At 38.8% G+C, this 19,409-nt stretch overlaps 4 protein-coding genes across 9 annotated transcripts; 3 read left to right on the top strand and 1 right to left on the bottom strand.

Moving 5' to 3' along the window:
• The first annotated feature begins 439 nt into the window (after positions 1–439).
• LOC128264956 (protein THEM6) lies at positions 440–5,667 on the top strand. 4 transcript variants are annotated; one of them, XM_053000692.1, is made up of 4 exons: positions 440–701; positions 1,468–1,713; positions 2,784–2,998; positions 3,604–5,667. In XM_053000692.1, exons 2-4 carry the CDS (start codon positions 1,554–1,556, stop codon positions 4,024–4,026), a joined length of 798 nt encoding a protein of 265 aa, XP_052856652.1. In that variant the 5' UTR covers positions 440–701; positions 1,468–1,553; the 3' UTR covers positions 4,027–5,667. The 4 variants fall into 4 exon arrangements, with proteins under 4 accessions (XP_052856652.1, XP_052856650.1, XP_052856653.1 ...); XM_053000690.1 differs by having other exon boundaries at positions 440–770; XM_053000693.1 differs by having other exon boundaries at positions 440–781.
• A 545-nt stretch (positions 5,668–6,212) lies between these two features.
• LOC128264963 (protein THEM6) lies at positions 6,213–7,993 on the top strand. Of its 2 annotated transcripts, none has more exons than XM_053000706.1 (2): positions 6,213–6,420; positions 6,984–7,993. In XM_053000706.1, exon 2 carries the CDS (start codon positions 7,023–7,025, stop codon positions 7,602–7,604), a length of 582 nt encoding a protein of 193 aa, XP_052856666.1. In that variant the 5' UTR covers positions 6,213–6,420; positions 6,984–7,022; the 3' UTR covers positions 7,605–7,993. The 2 variants fall into 2 exon arrangements, with proteins under 2 accessions (XP_052856666.1, XP_052856665.1); XM_053000705.1 differs by having other exon boundaries at positions 6,215–6,410; positions 6,984–7,988.
• A 2,001-nt stretch (positions 7,994–9,994) lies between these two features.
• LOC128264942 (tetraspanin-9) lies at positions 9,995–17,106 on the top strand. 2 transcript variants are annotated; one of them, XM_053000666.1, is made up of 6 exons: positions 9,995–10,258; positions 13,500–13,570; positions 14,972–15,163; positions 15,818–16,012; positions 16,101–16,261; positions 16,661–17,106. In XM_053000666.1, exons 2-6 carry the CDS (start codon positions 13,508–13,510, stop codon positions 16,899–16,901), a joined length of 852 nt encoding a protein of 283 aa, XP_052856626.1. In that variant the 5' UTR covers positions 9,995–10,258; positions 13,500–13,507; the 3' UTR covers positions 16,902–17,106. The 2 variants fall into 2 exon arrangements, with proteins under 2 accessions (XP_052856626.1, XP_052856627.1); XM_053000667.1 differs by lacking the exon at positions 9,995–10,258 and adding an exon at positions 12,179–12,308.
• Positions 17,107–17,253: 147 nt separating this feature from the next.
• Positions 17,254–19,406, bottom strand: LOC128264943 (uncharacterized; the record flags this gene model as incomplete). The annotated part of the gene is made up of 4 exons (XM_053000668.1): positions 17,254–17,819; positions 18,452–18,583; positions 18,642–18,764; positions 19,218–19,406. Coding segments are annotated over 4 exons (528 nt in total), but the record flags the coding sequence as incomplete, so codon positions are not given.
• Between the last annotated feature and the right edge of the window lie 3 nt (positions 19,407–19,409).

The following is a 19,409-nucleotide window of genomic DNA, read 5'->3' as shown; positions in this document are numbered from 1 at the left end:
TTTTTCAGTTTGAATGTTACAAACGTGTGCTCAAATGCAATATACCCCTGGGTTCTGACTGAAAACATCTGATTCCACACGAGGGTCGAATGAGAGATTCTGCACTTACCCGTTAAATATTTTGTAAATGAATATATTATTAATTATATATTTATTTTGTCAATTTTTGTGAAAGCATGTAATTGATTTTAGTTACGACGAACTGCAAAAGGCATACAATTCCATGATATCCAAATTTATTACTTCTAAGCTGTGCAAGAAAAAAAGCCTCCAAGCCCTGACCCATAACTTTATTATTTGCAACTGTATTTAAAAAAAAAAAGGCTTTGTATATCCTATATTTGTCTGTTCAATTATTATTAGTTCCTCTTTTTCCTAACAAATACCAATCGCCATAATGTTTCCCATCTCCCCCTGTCACATATATCTTAGTGTTCCGAGTTCGGCCCATAATGGGTATCCAATATTTGTAGGGTGTGTGTCGGGTGTGCGGAGGCAACAGGTTCAACCCTTAGCCAGCGGAGCTTTTCGACCCGAAAGCTGCGAGGAGCTGCGCAGGCGTCGACTGCGGCAGAGACAGCGGCAGCGACAGAGGCGGCGACAGCGGCGGTGGCAGAGGCTGCGGCGGACTTTCCGCCAAGCGGACGGATTTGGATTTGGCCAAAAAAGCAATTCAGTCTCAGTGCGCTGTTGTCGCTGCGGTAGGCGCATCGCTGGCATTTCCTTGCCGTTTTTGAACATTTTCGAACAGAGACACCTCTTGGCAGGCCGTTTGTTTTTTGTAATTTAATAATTTGTGGTGTGAGCGCGTGCGAGTGGTTTTTCCTGTTATTGGAAAACATCGAAAATTGTACGGGGTGTGGCGTTGGCGGTGGCTGGGATAACTGAAAGTGGCCGGGTGGCCTGATGTCCCGATGTCCCAATGTCCCAATGTCCGAATGTCCTGGCCATGAATCGAGCGACGAATCAACAAATTAGGGGTTGTCCTGGTCGCGCGCGAGTGTCTGTTTGTGTGCGTGTGTGTTGGTGTGTGTGCTAGTGTGCTACACAGCAATAATTTGGGGATACCTCTTAAGGGGTTTTTAAAATTTTAAAACCAAAAACAAAGTAAAAAACTTTGAAAAACAAGCAAGCAATGGCTTTTCAATACAAGTACTAAGAAAAAAAATGTGATCTTATTTTTTTCTATGTGAAGTGTGTGTGCTTTCGTGGGCAAGTCCTGGCCAATTGAATCACCTGATGGTTAAGAAACATGACCTAATTCCGCTCAGCATCTCGACTTAGCCAGGACCTGAACCGCGCTTAGAAAACCACCCCCATAACCTTAACCCCCGCACGCCGGCAGCCTCACCCTTAACCCCAGCTCGGGCACTTTGCTGGCTTCGTGCTTCCGCATTCTAATTTAATTGCAATCATTTGACAATTTGATTGCCAGCCGTCGGCTCATCCAGACTCTTCCACTTGCAGCGCCTCCTGCTCCACATACCACATACACATACCACATAAGACGCCCCCCAGACGCCCGCCCGCCCATCTCAGCACCACTCAGCAGCATGGAGCAGCTGTGCTACCTGGCGCTGAGCGTCCTGCTGGCCATCGTCGTGCTCTACGGACTCCTGGAGCTCCACTACTTCCTGCGCATGTGCCTCTGTGTCCTGCTCGCGCGCTTCGTCAAGAGGCGCTGCCACATCCTGGACGTCACCACTGTGAACGGTGAGTACTCCAAGCTGCAAGCAGCAAGCTCTCAGCTCCAAGGTCCACGTCCAAGATCCCCAATCTTTTGGAGGAACAATAGAGACATACTTTATCCCTACACCCCTAGACAACAAAGGCAGTCTAGGCTTTTGGCATTGCCCACTTATGGTAATGCACTGAGAGAAATGGTCAAGTTTTTTGTTCTTCAGACTTTCTACAATGCACTCAGAATTTTCATCAGCTTAATGTCTTAATTAATTGTAACATTTTAACTTCTTAAAGAGTTCTTTACACAGAAAACAATTTTAAATATCCGAAGTATACAAATTGACAAGAAAGCATTAATTTCAATTGCTCATAAATAGAACACTTATGAAGAACCCCTTGAATTCAGAGTAAAATGAATGTATTACAAATTAATTATTTGTATTTAATTGCTTTTAATACTTCAGAAATTGCATAAAACTATTTAATTCAGAGTGATATTGATTATATTCAAAATTAATTAGTCTCAAAGGTCTATAAAATTGATTGACAATTTCATATAATAAATATACATTTAATGTATCTTAAACTTCGTATTCTTAAGCTAAAATATAAAAAAGTTTTCCATATCATACTTAGAACTAATAATTTAACTTCAAATAAATAACTCAATCGATTTTTTGTTTGCAGTTAAATAATAAAAAAAACTTGTTTACGAACAAAACGAACAAATGATTTTAGGTTTGAAGAGTGCATAATTATATTTTGTATGACCCTGAAGTTGGTTTTAAGTAGAGTGGACCATATAAAGTTTAAGTACCAGCAAGATGGCTCTAAAGGTTATCACGCATACGCCGTGCTGCCTCTAGTTTGTTTATTTTATGAAAGCAATTATTTGTTTTAGAGTTGTTGGCTACCATACAACGATTGCAATTGGCTTAACTGTTTAAAATTGATTAATCAAGTGCAAGAATTGAAAAACTTATAGAAATCGATATCTTAACTATGGTTTTTCTAAAGGCACAAGTGGGTTCTCCTAGTAAAATCTTCCCCCTCAGCTTTCGTAACTTTACTTAACCGTACATCTTCAACCCTTTCCTTAGGACTGTGCCTCACCAACGATGTGGACACATTGCTGTACCACATGAACAACGCTCGTTATTTCCGGGAGCTGGACTTCGCCCGCGTGGACTTCTACGAGCGGACCAATCTGTACCGCACCATCACGGGAATGGGCGGTTCCGTTTTCCAGGGGGCGGCCACCATCCGCTACCGCCGTTTCATCCGCCCCTTTCACCGGTTCAACATAGTGTCGCGGGTGAGTGTATGGGAGAAAATGACAATAACATGCATTTTCTTGCATAAAATGGTACTTGAAAAATAATTAGTTATATTGCAAAAAATTTTACGTTTCTGAAAAAATTAAAAAACATTTTTATTACTCGGTTCAAAAAGCCCTCTGAAGTTAACATGGCTGAAAGGTTTATTATGACAACGTCAAATGCAATTTACCTGCATTTAAAATATCGAAATCTTCAAGATTGCATTTTTCGCTATTTAAACTTCGAATTTTTGAAAAGTTAAATGTATAGATATTTTGTTTTTTTTTTATTAAGCAGCTCAAAATACCTGTAAAGTAATGGTTTCCCCCTATTGAAATATAACGTTTTTTTCTGCTTTGCGGAGATTTATTGTTAGTAAATGTTAAAATCTTTAACTTGGCCATTCAAATATTTACAAGTTTAAGTACACTTTGCACTAAAATTTCATATAAAATGTACATATTAGCTAGCTTACTAATAACATTTTCACAATTTTTTTGTTCATTAAATGCTTCCCCGATTATCAAGTATTAACTTTAAATTAGCAATATAAATTTATATTTATTCCATTGTTAATCTTGATACCCTTCCAATTATTCAGATAATTTACTGGGACGAGCAGTCGCTGTTCATGGAGCACCGCTTCGTGCGTCCGTCGGACAAGTTCGTGCACTGCATCGCGATTTGCCGCCAGCGGGTGATCGATGTGTCCATGGAGGCGGTGATGGCGGAACTCCTCACCAGGACCTCCTCGAACGGATTCCGGGCGACGTCGTCGCCGTCGCTATCGCCAGCGCTGGCTGCCCCATCGACGACGCCGGCGTTGGGGGGGATTAGCAATCCGGCGATGGACACTTCGCTGGCGGAGAACGGACATGGTGCGACCGGAGGGGCGACGGGTGCCACGCCCACAGCCGCAGTGGCGGCGCACTGCCTCAAGTTGAAGCCCTCGTTGCCGCCGGAGTTGTCCAAGTGGATCGAGTACAATGAGATGTCCAGCAAGAATCTGCGCAGCGGCTGCTGACTGGAATCGCTGGAATCGCCGCAAGCGGAAGCGGAAGGGAAAGCGGTTGCGCAACCGGAAACGGAAACTCCCATTAACCCATTTTTTTTTGCCTCGCGTGCTTGTGTGTGTATGTGTGTGTGCTAATGTTAAATTCCTAAGTGTGCCCGTGGAATGTGTAAATTATAAGCTATGTAAGTGTCTGAAAAACAAAAAAAGCCCGCCCTCTTTTGGCCTTAACTAATGTATTGTATAATTACCCAGAAATCAGCCACGCCACTTGAACGAAAAAAAAAAAACAAACAAATACAAAATCCTTGGTAGTCCACAGTGTGTAAATTACGATGTACATTGATTGTTTAGTAAAATGAAGAAAATAGTGTAAAAAGATTCAACCGAACGAGAGATATTCTTGGGCCTTTGGTTTCAGCGCCTGAAAGCAGGCTACAGAAAAGTTGGTGAGAAAACAAAAGTTTCATTCTACAGATAAACTTAAAAACAATAAAGTTTAGAAAGCTTTTTAAATGATAATCAAAAGTAAAAATAATGGACCAAATGTAAAACTAAGCTGTTCTTTAGGTTTGCTATTTAAATTCAGAGTTATTAGAACCTCTTTTGATCAAAACCAAATTGCATATTTTTAATTTAGCAACAGGTCTGCCACTAATTTCCACATATGTATGAATGTAAAGCTTAAAGAAATATGCATTGAATTCAATTAAAACATTGGAACTTCGGTTTTATTATTTTTGATTTTTTTATTTATTTTTTTCCCTTTCCATAAGTGAGAATCGCGATACAATTGCACAATTCCCCTGCTTTGCTTATTCTTATGATTAAGCAGTAACTTAAACCCATTGGTAAATATTTTCTTAAGGTTTTTAATCATCGCTGGAGTGATGGTTAACACCCATTTTGAACTTTCAGCAGCGGCCCTTTGAGACTTTGGCTATTCGAATAATTTGCCGTTAAAAAACAACCAGGTGATCGCAGTTCGATGGCTAGTGTTTACAGCGATCGTAGTCAACTTTTTGAACAGCTATAATTTTACGCGTTTACCTGTGAGTTTGCTAATTACGACACGGCAGAGATTCTCATACATAAGAAAATAGCAGTGTGAATCGGAATCAATCGATTGCTTAGGCAAAGTGGGATTGTCTTTACAGGTGAGCGAAGAAATAGAGAAATACAAAACAAAAGAAAGTGAGAGAGGAAAATTAAAGGGTTTTTTCCAGTGTTGACCATAATTATTTGCCAAAAGTAGCTAAATCAACTATTTAATATAGCTACTGCCCTTTTTTTTGCGGTTAACTCTCGATAACTGTCGAAAAATTACATTTACAGAAGTCACAAGATGAACTGTGATATAATTTTCACTAGTTAATAACAGTATTTACTTTAATACAACCGTTGCTAATATAACTGGTTACTTCACTACGTTTTAGTTTTTAACTACATACATATGTATGTACTTCACTAATAGAATGCTTACATTGCGTATACGCCTAGTAACCGTTTAAAGTAATTGGTTGGGTTAAAAAAAACGAGTGGTAAAATACAGTAATTAAAAAGATACTTTACTTTCAGTAATTTGTATTATTTGTCATTATATTGTCGTATCACTTTTAACTGATAGTTTTTTTTTACTTTGTATTAATAAGGCCTTATTTTTTCTTTTCTTTTTAAATCATTAAGTTTTGACTTGAAAATAGCCAAGCTATCATTTCTTTCTTTTTCTTATTATCGTTTTGTCTTCTCATTATCGCTTCCACTCTTTTCGCTGCTTGTGTTATAGTGTTGTCGAATTGGCTAATTTCTGGCTATCGTTAAAAATAAAAAAAATATATTTCAGTTAAATAATAAATCTTTTTTATAAATCGCTATATTGTTTACTTAACTTTATCTATAAATAATATACTAGTTTTGTGTTTATTTTTGATTTGACTGGTTAAATCTCACACTTTATTTAAACCAAAAATTATTAAAATGCATAATTTTTGTATAATTTAGTTGCCAAATAAGAATAATATTCAATTAAATTGGTTTTCCTTATTAGTTAATAATTTGTAAGTTGTATATCTTTCTTGTATATGATTTATATTCAGGTCTTAGCTAAATTAGTAGTCTACAGTCGGCAACACTGGTTATGTTGGCTAACTTTCGAGTATGTTGCTTTCTTCTGCTTCGGCGCTGCGTCGCCTTCGGCACTCTTCAGTCTACAGTCTGCAGTCTACAGTCTGCAGTCTTCAATCTGCGGTCTTCAGTCGTCTGTGGCCTTGCTTAGTCAACGGTTGTGTTGTCGCGTACCGCTCCGCCCGCTTTTGCCGCCTGCACCTGTACCGCCCTCGCCGCTCGTCCCGCTTGTTGTTAGTGTGTTTGGCTGAGCTGAACGACCGACTGCACATGTAAGTAGATGTATTTGCATTGGTATTGGTATTTCCAGCTGCTTGGCGAAGGGGTCAACCCATACACTTGACTCCCGCGGCAACGGACTTTGGCGATCCGGTAAATCAGTGCCAAAGTCTGATGCACTAATAAAAATCAATGCCACATCTTTTGGATATTGTCATAGCTACATAAAATTGTTATAACTTTGAGCAATCAAATAAGCAATATAATGTAATACGACTATTTAAAGTGAATTATTTAAAATTGCTTTTGAAAGTGTACATATTTTTTTTATTGTTTCCAGCTTAAACAAATATTCTTATTTTTCACAATATACTAAATTATTATGATAATAAACTTTAATATTATTACCCTAGCTTGAAGATATGTTGAAAATTGCATTTGCAAGAGTCTTAAATATAAGTTTTAGCTTTTTATAATATATAACGTTTTTTATTAATCCATCACAAAATAATAAGCAACATTTTTTCATTTTTCTTTACCTCTTGCCTGCAATCAATAGTTTATCCCAACTATTTTTGTGCTGTGTAGTGGAAACTTTCGCTGTCGCTAACGTGTTTTCCCTGTAGTCTTTTCAGTGGGAACAGAGTAAAGCTAAAGATACCGAGATGTCGTGGCTGGTGGTGCTGCTGATCCTGTACGTGATCTGGGATGTCAACTACTTCATCCGCTGCGTGTTCACGGTGTTCGCCGGTCGGCTGTTCCAGCGGAAGCGCAAGGTGACGGACACCACGACGATCTACGGGCTGTGCACCTCGCAGGACGTGGACATCTTCATCCGGCACATGAACAACGCGCGGTACCTGCGCGAGCTGGACTTCGCCCGCTTCCACTTCTACGCGCTGACGGGCCTGTACGAGCGGATCCGCGATCGCCGCGGTGGAGCGGTCCAGGGAGCCAGCAGCGTGCGCTACCGCCGCACCATCCCCATCTTCCACCCGTACAAGATCCAGACCAAGCTGGTCTGGTGGGACGACAAGGCCATCTACCTGGAGCAGCAGTTCGTCACCCTCTCCGACGGCTTTGTGCGGGCGGTGGCCATGTCCAAGCAGAACATCACCAACTGCAACGTGCTAGAGGTGCTGAAGACCTATCCGGAGACCGCCCAGCGACCGGAGAAGCCCGAGGAACTCAAGCTCTGGCTGGACGCCATTGAACTGTCCAGCCAGAAGCTGCGCAAGGACAAGTGAGCTTGTGCACATCTTGGATAACTCTTACTCTTGCCTCATTGTCATAGACTTGTAATCTCCTTTTTTTTTCGAGTGCACAGTGAAGTAATATCGGTACACCAGGCTGTTTTTTTGCACAACTTAAGCCACATAAAAAAGCAACAAAGACATCATAAACTGTTATGTTTTGTAAAAGCTATATATTTTGTATATAAATAATAATGTCAATACATTTGTAACACAAATAATTCCTAAAAAAACTGTAAGACACTGTTTGCATACACATATAAAACTTAGGAAGCTCTTTAATATAATATTTTTTTATGACATGTAAAAGGTTCCAAAACCCACTTAAAGACTATGTCACATTTGTTCACAGTGTTTCAGCTGTAATATTTCTTTAATGGAATGGCCGAAGTTTTTTAAATATAGTTTTTTTTACAAACAAAATTGTTTTTCACAACAAACCATATTTCAGCAATATTTTGGTATATCAGGTAAGACGAGAAATTCGTTTCATTATACCTTTCATTGTGCTAGTTTTATACATTCTGCAGAAACGCATTTTTATGTGGCAGTTCCGATGGAGTTTCGTTTCTCTACTTTCATTTATGCTAAGTTTGATATCACGCAACGCGAAGTTTGTGTCGATAAGTCGATGGATTGTTTATTTTCTTTTCTGCTGCCTCCGTTATGGCACAACTAATAATGATTTTTTTTTTTGGATTTTTGGATTATGCAACTCCACAACGAAACTTCTTTGGGACTGCCACCATCAGCATTTTGGTAGCCAAAGAGTATGAACAAATGTTTTGCGAATTTCACACAAAAATAATCATAAATAATGTGTGGCTCTTGAAATATGTGGAAAATCTTTTGCAAATCAACAGTGGGATTCCCGGAAGTTAGAAATGCAATTCGCATTCAGACAAACCATTAATGATAATTGAAATATTAATAAATTATTTGCATTTTTTGCAATTGTAATCGTATCTCTTAAAAAATCTTTAAATAATGTTATTTTTAAAAGAAATTAAGAGATTTTTCTTTTGGAGCTTTAACAACTTTATTTTTTAATTTCGCATATTTGATTTCTTTGTTTTGATCATAAAGACGTCATCGATTTTATGTTTTGGCTAATTTATTTATTTATTTCTACCTTTTGTCTGTTAACTTGGCGAGGGTTCGTTAACCCCTTTTTGCCCTACGTGATAGGATGATAGTGCAAGTAGTGATACCAATATTGTTGTATTTTAGAGACTTGGTTTTTTTTTTTTATTTCAATCAAGGTGGCAGCCAGAGATCGCAAAACAGCCGATTGTTGGCCGTAATCCGTAGCGTAATCTGTGACGTCATGTCGGACTGCAACAGCTGCACACACGGCGTATGCGTGCTGACCACTTCCACTTCCCGTCGTTTTCATTTGAAATCTCTCCATTCGCACACAGCTTTTGAATCGTTTATTGTACTTCTTGTTTTGTTTTCAGCTTTTTTCTGTGGTGCTTAGGCCGAAATGTGGATCAAAACGTGACACTGAAATCTAAACATAAATCTCATTCATAAAGTATGCAGACGGCGGGCGCTTCGCTCTTTTGAGGCCTCACGTACTCCCCAATTCTCCCAGTGTTTTGCTCTCTCAGAGAGACGGTCTCGGTGCAACTGTCACCAATTAATACACTTTAAAAAATCGCTGTGATAAGCCAAGCGCAGAAAGACTTGGGGTATTTTTTTTATGTTTTTGAAATAACCCTTATGCTAAAAATAATTGATTTATTTCTTAATGGGTACATATTTTGCTGTTTTACGCTACAATACTTTGATTTACTTTTAATTCTAGAATGTCGATTTAAATCAGGTACTTAAATCAGCTACCTATTTCAAGTACTTAAATTAATCATATAGTTTAAAACATTTGGAGAGAACCACATTCATATATATAAGTGCAATTATTGTGGGTTACATTTTCTTATCAACAGCGAATATTTACATAAAGTAGAGTGTGTAAAATTGTTATTTTCATGCCAGTGGCTTTAATAACCTTCTAATGTCCCTCAATATAAACAACAAAAAAGTTCAAGGTAAACCATAAATGTTTTGATACAAATAAATAATACAACAAATTTTTGTATTACCTATTTTGTGACAAGTTGCAACTTGGTGGTACCAATCTGAGATAAAATAATACTTATAAGTTTTGTCAAAATAATTTTTAAAACGTTTGAAACTAAACGAAATCTAAGAAATCTTTAGGCAGCGCCAAAACAAAAAAAATAAGCTATGAACATTTTAATTGTGGGGCATATACAATATTTTGTGCAGTGCATTACAAGTTGCCACCGAAGCCACTTCGGCTGGACGTTCGTGCCACTTCGGCTGCTTCTTGACTATTTTCAACTGACATCGTGCAGAATTGTCAGTTTATTTGAACAACCGCGGCGAGCGCACAGAAATTCCAGAGATCCCATCCCATCCGATACGATCCGATACGATCCGATCTTATCCGACTCAGAAGTGCAGAACCAAGTGAACGAATAGCAAAAAATCGGAAATTCTTGCACAAAGTGTCTCAGTTTTGTTTTTTTTTCGAGTTTATATCTGTGTTAACCAGTGCGAACGAAAATACGTTGAAAACAGCGATAATCCCGATAACGACAAATCCCGACCACATAGCCAATGTAAATGTCCTTCTTGCAGGGCCAAACAATTTATATAGCATAAAGAAAACCGATGCAGTGACAATAACAACGAACTTTGCAGTTTATTGACAGCAGCAGCAACAGCCACAAAAACCAGATTGAAAGCAAACAGCGAACAGCAAGCAACAAACAACTAACAACTAACAACAAACAACAAATAGCAACTTGAAGTAATTTGCAACTGAAAAGAAATGCGGCAATGGGGCACAAACAAAGTATAAATACATAGATTGGCCGATCGGCCCGAAAACCAACAATAACAACACTAAAAAGCTACAACAAAAAAAGAGAAAACTTTTCGTGGACGACACTTTGAAAGACCCACAACAACAACAACAACAACAGAATCAACAAAAAACAACAACATTAAGGGGAGGTCTCAATGGTCAGATGGTGAAAATCTTTTTTCAGAGCGACTGATCTTGTTGCTAAAGTTGTTGTTGTTAGTTGGCGGATCTGCGCAATACCAAGTTTACTTACTGGTTTCCACTGTACAGTACTCTCTAAGTGTCTTCCTCCGCTGATCTTTTGTGATCTTTGTTTGTACATTACCAAACATATTACACACTGTGTTCCCATTTTCAGTAACTTTTATTTAAAGTTCAGCAAAGAATTCAAAGCCCTTTTTGATTCAAATACCCAAAGTAGTATCTTTCTTTTGCCTGTTAAATCTTTTAGTCTTTTGTTTTCTTTGTTTGGATATTATGAAATATTAAACATGTGTGCTCCCATTTTAAATAACTTTTATTTAAAAAGAGGTCTTTTATGCTTTGCCATCATAAAACTTTTAAATTTAACCATTTAATCTTTCACTTTAAAATTTACGGATTTTGCTTGAGTCCAACGATTTCTTTCTTTCATTTTATGGTATTAATAGAATTTAAGGGACAGCTTTCTTTCGAAAAGAAATTACCAACTTGGCATTGTAACTTGTGGTTTCACCAGAGGGACCTATTAAAATAGTTAAGACATTCCACATTCCCAATGATATCTTATTTCTACTTACTTTTCTAAATTAGCAATAAAATTAAAATGCTCAAAATTTATGTTAATTTGTATATATCAATGCATCCAAAAACAAACACATTTGAATTGGGTTAAATGCATTTCAATCAAGAAAGGGCATTTAATACCACACTTCAATTTGCGACTGAAAACCAAAAAGAAGCTAACAAATTTATTAGTTTTGCTATTAATTTTGCGAATATCTAATGGCAATTTTCTAAGCTTTTGGGTAAATGGAAACAATTTGAGAATTAAGCTGGCAGCATTTCCCCGGGCATAAATCACTCTGCCACATCCGCAGCATCAGCATCCCAGATCCAGCTACTCGAATTATGATAAATGTGGACGGTGGATAGTGTATAGTGTATAGGGCATATGGTGTGTAGTGTGTAGTGTGTAGTGTGTACTGTATACTGTGTAGTTGTGCTGTGTGGTGTGTAGATGGGAACGGTGGGGAATGGTGGGTGGGTAAATCGCAAATTTTCAGCGTCAAATGCCATTAAGCCAGTCCGCGTTATTGAGTTAAATTGGAAAATAAGCGAGCGACAGTTGCTCTCGTTGTTGCTGTTTCTGTGTTGCTGTGTTGCTGTGTTTTTCTGTTGCTGTGTTTTTGTGTTGCTGTGTTTCTGTGTGCCTTGTGCAATTGTTCGCACTTGGAGACGACAAACTGGGAATGGTAATCGCAGTAGTAATGGGAACTGGACTGAAAAAAGGCCACAGCCATGCGAACTGGACAGCCCTGGACATCGCAGCCCAGAGCAGAGCCATTACCCCGCCCATTCCCGCTTATTATTTGCACTATTTCATTATTATGTTCGGGGGGCGGACGGATGATAGTTATTTCAATTATATAGTGGATAGCGCAGCTCTCGACCCTCAAGCTAGGCATTCCAAATCCAAACCCGAATCCGAATCCGAGTCCGAGTCCGAGTGCGAGTGCGAAGGGGTTGCATTAACGTGTGGGAGGATCGAGATTAGGAGTCGGGTGCTCCTCTGGGATTTCAAGTTCAGATCCATTAACGAGGTTGGCTGGAAATTCATTTTGTATATTTTTAGGCAGAATATTAAAACTCAAGAAATAAATTTGCTTTGTTTACACCATCCTTAACATCCAACCATTTACTTTAAAAACAAAAGTTTAGCCTAGGGCCAGTGTCTCATCTTCTTATCAACGAGGTTAATTAAAACCATTTAAGATTACAATTTTTGTTGAATTTTTAATTCGCTGTATCCTTCAAGCAGTATAATTAATCTGTTAAAACTCTTTATCGCCGGCAGTATATTTCAAAATAAACCCTATTTTACTTCTTCATTTTCATTTTCATTTCATTGCTAGCTCACACGCAATCTATTTTGTGGTCGAACACGAATTTTCCCAGATCCATGCAGCTCGATTGCAACAAAACATGTGATCATTTGCATGATGGCAATTCTTTCCCATGAAAGTGAAGAAGAATGGTAATTTCGGCAATAGTAATTCGCCCCTTGATTCTCTACACTTTTGCAATGTTGCAGATAGGATTATTGATTATGTTCAGCGTAATACGATGAACTAATTCAATGGTGATTGTTCTTCTAAAGGTACCATAACTTTCTTGCAGTTGTTGGATAATGTAATTATTTTGTAATGCTTGTTTGTTATTTGTTTTCAAAGGAAATGGAAAAATAATTTTGATTAAATAATTGTTAGCCCTGAATGCTTTTTAGACATACTCAGTTCAAATAAACAGAGGAGGACATCCATTTATCTGTCATATGCTTCGGTGACCATGGACATTGCGTCCACTGCTGCTTTTAATTTTATTATTTGTTTGTTTAGTTATTGTTTTCATTCAATCATACGAAATATTTGCATAAACGAGTGCCCATCCATGTGTGGACATTTGTGCATGTGCAGCCGCAGCTGCAATTGCCTAACTAAACGCCCCCGCTGCGGTGGCACACACACACGCGGTACACTCGGTACACTCGGTACTCCAGTTACATGGCATAGACAAAAGGAAATGCCAATGAAATCCAAAAATAATATTAATAAAGAAATATAAATATATGTTATTTATGTGAACCTTCAGTCAATTGGGAACCCAAATCGCTCGCTTGATAGCTAGAAAACACTACTGTCGCGCAAAATTTATGTTGAAACGGGGGGTATATGAAATATTAAAGGGCCTTGAGGTAATATAGCCCTGACTGAAGTCTTCTTTTCTAATTTCAGATCCCGCGATGGGCAATGCCGGCTATACATGCATACGCCGCACCTTTTGCTGGCTCAACATCATTCTATGGGTAAGTTATTTAAATTTTAACACTTGAAATTCTTTAACCATGATTGAATAATAATAAATAGAAATTGTTTATTGGTTAAATGTAGCAAACAAATAAAAATCATGATTATTATTTTGTAGCAGTTTTTAAAAGCATGACAATTTCTTAAACAGTAAACTGAGACATAGATTAAACAGATCTAATTTTTGCTTTATTATTTTTTAATGATTTCATTTTTTGGTTGATAATTCAACATTTCTTTGGTGAGTGGACACATCTTGACTATTTTTCCCAAGTGCAGAGAGTGACGACGGATATGCAGCATCAGTAACAGAGCGTAAACATATAGAATCAGAATCGGAATGAGAATGAGAATCGGAATCAGAATCAGAATCAGAAGGTAGAGCAGCTAATCAGAGAAATAACTTTGCCGCCGTCGTCTGCAGCGGAAGTGTCTTTTGTGACGGCATGTTGCATTGTCACAGCGCCTGTCATTGACTTTTTGCTTTGGGCTTTGGTTTCAGTTCAGTTCAGTTCCAGTTTCGAACTCGACTTTGACTTTGGCGGCGAGTCTGGTTGCAGCTTTTTTAATCTGAATCTGCAGCTGCAGCTTCCGCCGCCTTTTTGCAGTCGGTTTCCCCTACAAGTTCCCCACATGTCACATGCCAGCCTTTGTGGACATGCAACAGTTGTGTTTTGCCTCCGGCATTGACGACTCTGCATTCAGCTGCCAATCGGTGGAATTATCTGATTTTTACCTCTGAAATATATATCCTTAACCAAATGAAGCATCAATGGCAATTAATCAAGGCCTGTGTCCATCTGACACTGGCTGAAAACAAACAGGCTGTTTAAATTCTCCCATAGATACGTAGATCAGCATTCATTCAACACAGAAATATTGACTTTAATTTATTTAGAAAAAGTTTTTTAAGCTTGAATCCTTACATTTACCTCCTTCTTACCGTTCGTTAAACTTAATAAAAATTTTTTAATTTGCAAATTGTTTGTACTTCGGTTGTATTAAAAATGTTTTACAACTATTAATTGCCTACTTAACGGGTAATTGACTTCAAAATGTTAATGTATACTGTTTCTGCAATCAAAATTTAAAATGCTTTGCTTTCATGCAGCTTACAAAAATAGCAGTACTAAAAATAACTCTTCGCTTCATTAACATATTAACAGCTTTTTAAATTGATTTACCATGCCCACATAAACATTTTACCTTTTAATCTTAATAGTAAAAGCTTTTAATTAAAACGTTTTGTTGTACCTACAATTTAAATTTGGGGTTCTTAATCACAATTAGTTGTGGTACCCAAAGCAATTTGCAGCTCCCTCTCTCTTTTCGATCATTCTGCATGGTAATCAGTGCCTTTCTAATTTCCAATTCCCATTTTCCGATTCGACCCATTGCAGCTGTGTAGCTGTGCGTTTTTGGGAGCCGGACTGTGGCTGCGTCTGAGCTACGAGGGCTACGCCACCCTGCTGCCCCAACACGCCGGCCTGAGTGCGGACACCATCTTCATGGGCATCGGGGGCACCGGGTTCGTGGTCAGCTTCTTCGGCTGCTGTGGCGCCTGGGTGCAGTCCCGCTGCCTCCTGGTACTGGTGAGTAAATGGGGGAGGGGCAGGGCTAAGGAAAGGAACATTAATCAAAAGTTAGAATATAAAACATAATATGCTTAATCTGAATGTTCAACTTTACCCCTGTCATCATTAAACAAGTATCAGAAAGGAAGAGTTAATGGCGAGGAACATTGAACAAGAATTGGAATATAAAAAAATATATACTCCATATGATTTTTAACCTATCAAACTTACTCTTGTAACCATTTTACAAGTATCAGAAATATTAAACACCTGTGGAAGAAAATTAATTGGTATAAAGCAAGTTCAACTCTTTCGAAATTGCTGGTTTTATTTAAGTCCTTTATAAGATATTTTCTTAGAAATCGCATAGGTGTTATTCCATTAAATCATAAAAAAGCGTTCCAAAATGTATTACAAGTATATCAAATGTGGCACTCATGACGTATGAGTACTTTTTATGTGCAACTCATACGATACCGTTGTTTTATTCTTATAACTATACAAATATAAAATGAAGAATTTAAATACTATAATATGAATTTTCTTTAAAACTGTATGTTCCATTAAATGATAAAAATGAAGTTTTATTAATGGCACTCATGTCGTATGAGTGATTTTTCTTTTCTGTGTAACTCATACGTTGCCATACCCCTACTCCCACTTTCCGCGCAGTACTTCATGCTGATTGTGATGCTGTTCATGAGCGAGTTCCTGGTGGGCTCCATCGCCTTTCTTTTCCGCGGCGGATTGGGACGGACTTTGGCCAACGAGCTGCGCTTCGGGATCGAGCGGCACTACAACACCAGCGATCGGGGATCTTTGGTGGCGCCTTCGGTGGCCTCCATTTGGGACAGTGTGCAGCAGTCGGTGAGTGGCGCCTTTCCCTTTTCCTTTTCGGGATCGAGATCGAGTTCGAGATCGCAGAAGTGACCCTTTTCCACCGATCGATCCACAGTTCGAGTGCTGCGGCGTGTCCTCGTACGAGGACTGGTACGACATCCAGTCGTGGCCGGGAAAGCGCTGGGTGCCCGAGTCCTGCTGCAGGACCTTGTACGACCAGCGCCAGGTGCTCACCGAAGGATCCGGCGACGGAATGATGCGTGCCGACTGCGGCAGGTAGGTGACCGACCTCAATCTAGATCTAGATTGTTTCCTTGGCAGATATTCTTCTTTCATTTTCATTGGGTTAAATCATTTAAAAAAATAATGTTCAGTGCTTGGAAACTACGAAAAAAAAGTGTCAGATAGCCAAAAAATAGGTAGTTCTTTGAAACTGTCCAAAAAATGTCATACATTTAATTTTAACAATCTCATTTTGTATTATTTCTTTTACCTAGAGACTTGAAACCACACCAAAAAGTATCGCACTTTCGAATTTATAAAATATTTAAGATATTAAACCTCTAGAGATTTTAGTTTCTAAATCCTTTCGGTTCGCCTGGAACACTTTTATTCTTAATTATATTCTATACAATATTCCAATTGTTATATTATGTTCTTCTTAATATATTTCAGATCAGAGAACCCGTCGCTGTGGTGGGACAAGGGCTGTGCCCACTCGCTGCAGAGCTGGTTCACCGGCCAACTGAATGTGGTGGGTGCCGTGGGACTCGGGATCGCCTTCGTCCAGCTATTCGGACTGATCACCTCGATGCTGCTCTTCTGCACGGTGAAACACAAGCGTGCATCGGACACCTACAAGTCGTACTCCCCTTCAATCGATCCCCAAACCCGCACTAGCAGTTGGGAGGATTGAACGCGCCTGTAATGCTGTGGTGCTTGGCGAACTTCTAAATCGGGGGGTCGGAGCTACCCCCTTCCCCCACCTGTCGCTCTATCTATCTCTATTTTTTTGTTAACTCTCTTAGGTTCTAATTCATTCTGCGAAATGTGCCAAAAATTAATTTAATTGAAAGTGTATTTTTTTTTTTGTTTTTTATTGTTATCTGTAGGCGAAGACATATCGAACAAAATTTAAGGGCGCTAGGATGACGTGTTCACATCAACGGCAGTGTGAACAGGGCATAATGCTCCCAGTGTTCCCACAATCACATACATATATACAGAGATGTTTAGTTAGCGGTGTATCCATATTGTGATGTGCTCTCTAGTAGTATAGTTTATGGCCTGAACACACATAAAACCGGGTACAGTGCGTACAATACTTATCAGGCAAGCAGTTAAAATCCGCCAAAAGTACACAAAACATAGTGTCAAAAGGGTATTTAGGCCCAATTATGCTCGTAACCCTTTAACTAAAGCAATATATCAACTATATGTTTATACATAATTATACATTTAAACTTATGTTATTTTATGGAACTATGTAGTATTCGAGATAGCAGAAACCGCAACTGCCCGCAAAGCAACAAAACCCAGAAGACGAAGACAAAGAGGAGAAAGAGGGAGCAGATAGTTAAAACAAATATTATTACTACTATGAGTATGATTATTTTATTTATACATACATATATTTATATTTATGTCGAAATACATTCCTACACAACATGTTCGTGTTAAGTTACAAATAAATTAAAGTATTTATTAAAATTACAATCAAAAAGCAGTTCAAGTGGGTGGTGTAATACCGTTAGAGGCCCACCAACTTGCCACCGATGATATCCAATTGGGCGGTAATTCCCTTCGTCACGCTGCGCGCCAACTCTTTAGGTTTCTGAGAGGAAAAGTGATGAAGAGAGAGGAAGAAAGAGAGAGAGGAAGCGATTGTTAAAGAGAGGGAAAGCTGGAACTGACCTTGGTCAAAATAAACATACGACTAATTGCATAAGCAGTGCTAACAATCGGTAGTGCTGCCAATCTGGGTTTTCTTTTTACCCACAAATCTAGCTTTTTTGCACTCTTTTTTATGGATAAATACACAAAAATGGCAAATATTGTAGTTATCTTGGAAACTAAAAACAATTGTTTCTCACCAAGGAATATAATTGTTCTGTTGATTTTTTGTTTAAAATGAATTTTAATTGAATGTTAATAATATTTGTAGAAGAATTTTAATTTAAAAATTAATAATAATTCAAAATCAACCAAAAAACAGGTAAAGTCTTAATCAAAATATGGCGATAAAAAATGCCCAAATGCAAAGGCGATGAAACCGTATTTTAATCTAGTAATTTCCCGCAATTATTTTATAGCAACTCAAGATGTGCAACACCGGCAAAGAAGTCAGCGGTTGGACAGTCAGTGACTCAAACTGCACTGGGAATATTATGCAACGCGTGTGCGAATGGTTCCACGATGGAAAAAAGGGCAGCAAACACAAACAATCGCCGCAATTTCGGCACTCACCTGAATGAAGGTGTTGAGCAGGTTGGAGAAGGCCTCGTAACCGTTGACAATGGATCGCGAGATGCCGTCGAACATGTCGCCATTGTTGCCGTACTTTTCGTGCTCACTGATCGAGTCCAAAATGGGAATGGGCTGGGATCGATTTCAGTGGGGTCAGCTGGTGCGAAATGAGGGAAATGGCCTCACTTACCTGGGCCAGATCGGCCAGCTTCTTCTGGCTGTTGTCGTACACGCTCAGCACCTTCGAGGGAATGGCCTCCTGCTCCAGATTCACCGATTCGGCCGTCTTCACCGGAGTCGGCAGCAAAGAGATCTGCTCAAAAATAAATAAATTTAAATAAATTAAATAATTTTATTTAAGAAAATAAAGTAATAAACTCAAACAAATATATTACTTCGAATTTAGCTTATAGAGGCACAAAGTATGCTTTAATTTATCAATTTAATTTTTATTTTATTTTTCTGATATAAAAATATATAATATAATATAATAAAATATTGCGTTTTAAATTTAAATTGAGTTACAAATTGATTATAAAACAATTGTATAACATCAGAGAGTTAACTTAAAGAGCTTTTGCTATTATCGTTTGATGTTCCTAATCTTCATGGCTGTCATTATGTGTTGGGACAACAGACAAATCATATATAGTTGTAAAATCCCACTATTGTTATGTGTGACTAAGAGCTTGGTGTTATTTTTCAGGCCCCTGACCTTGGCTGCCCTTCGGCTGGGATGCAACTGACCCCTTGACCCCCGACTCACCTTGAACCCGGCCTCGCTGGCCTGCGATTGCGTGGCTTCAGCAGAGCTGTCGACGGCATCGAAGGCGTCCTGGGCTCCAAAATCAGCGGCCGAGACACGGGCGTCGATGGGCGTGGCACCGTCGGGGGTGGCAGGAGCGATGGGCGTGCCGGCGATGCACTGCACCATGGTCAAAAGGAGCAGCAGAAGATG

The sequence above is a fragment of the Drosophila gunungcola genome, unplaced genomic scaffold, assembly GCF_025200985.1.
Source record: "Drosophila gunungcola strain Sukarami unplaced genomic scaffold, Dgunungcola_SK_2 000086F, whole genome shotgun sequence".
Classification (NCBI taxonomy): Eukaryota; Metazoa; Arthropoda; class Insecta; order Diptera; family Drosophilidae; genus Drosophila; species Drosophila gunungcola.
The sequence above is the reverse complement of the archived record's forward strand: the minus strand, read 5'-3'. Positions and strand labels throughout refer to the sequence as shown.

Excerpts from the sequence above, each read along its gene's own strand:
- LOC128264956 (XM_053000692.1), top strand. The coding sequence starts at position 1,554 with ATGGAGCAGCTGTGCTACCTGGCGCTGAGCGTCCTGCTGGCCATCGTC. Across the intron at positions 1,714-2,783 it reads GGACGTCACCACTGTGAACG|GACTGTGCCTCACCAACGAT; the intron begins GTGAGTACTCCA and ends CCCTTTCCTTAG. Across the intron at positions 2,999-3,603 it reads GGTTCAACATAGTGTCGCGG|ATAATTTACTGGGACGAGCA; the intron begins GTGAGTGTATGG and ends CCAATTATTCAG.
- LOC128264963 (XM_053000706.1), top strand. The coding sequence starts at position 7,023 with ATGTCGTGGCTGGTGGTGCTGCTGATCCTGTACGTGATCTGGGATGTC.
- LOC128264942 (XM_053000666.1), top strand. The coding sequence starts at position 13,508 with ATGGGCAATGCCGGCTATACATGCATACGCCGCACCTTTTGCTGGCTC. Across the intron at positions 13,571-14,971 it reads GGCTCAACATCATTCTATGG|CTGTGTAGCTGTGCGTTTTT; the intron begins GTAAGTTATTTA and ends GACCCATTGCAG. Across the intron at positions 15,164-15,817 it reads CCCGCTGCCTCCTGGTACTG|TACTTCATGCTGATTGTGAT; the intron begins GTGAGTAAATGG and ends CTTTCCGCGCAG.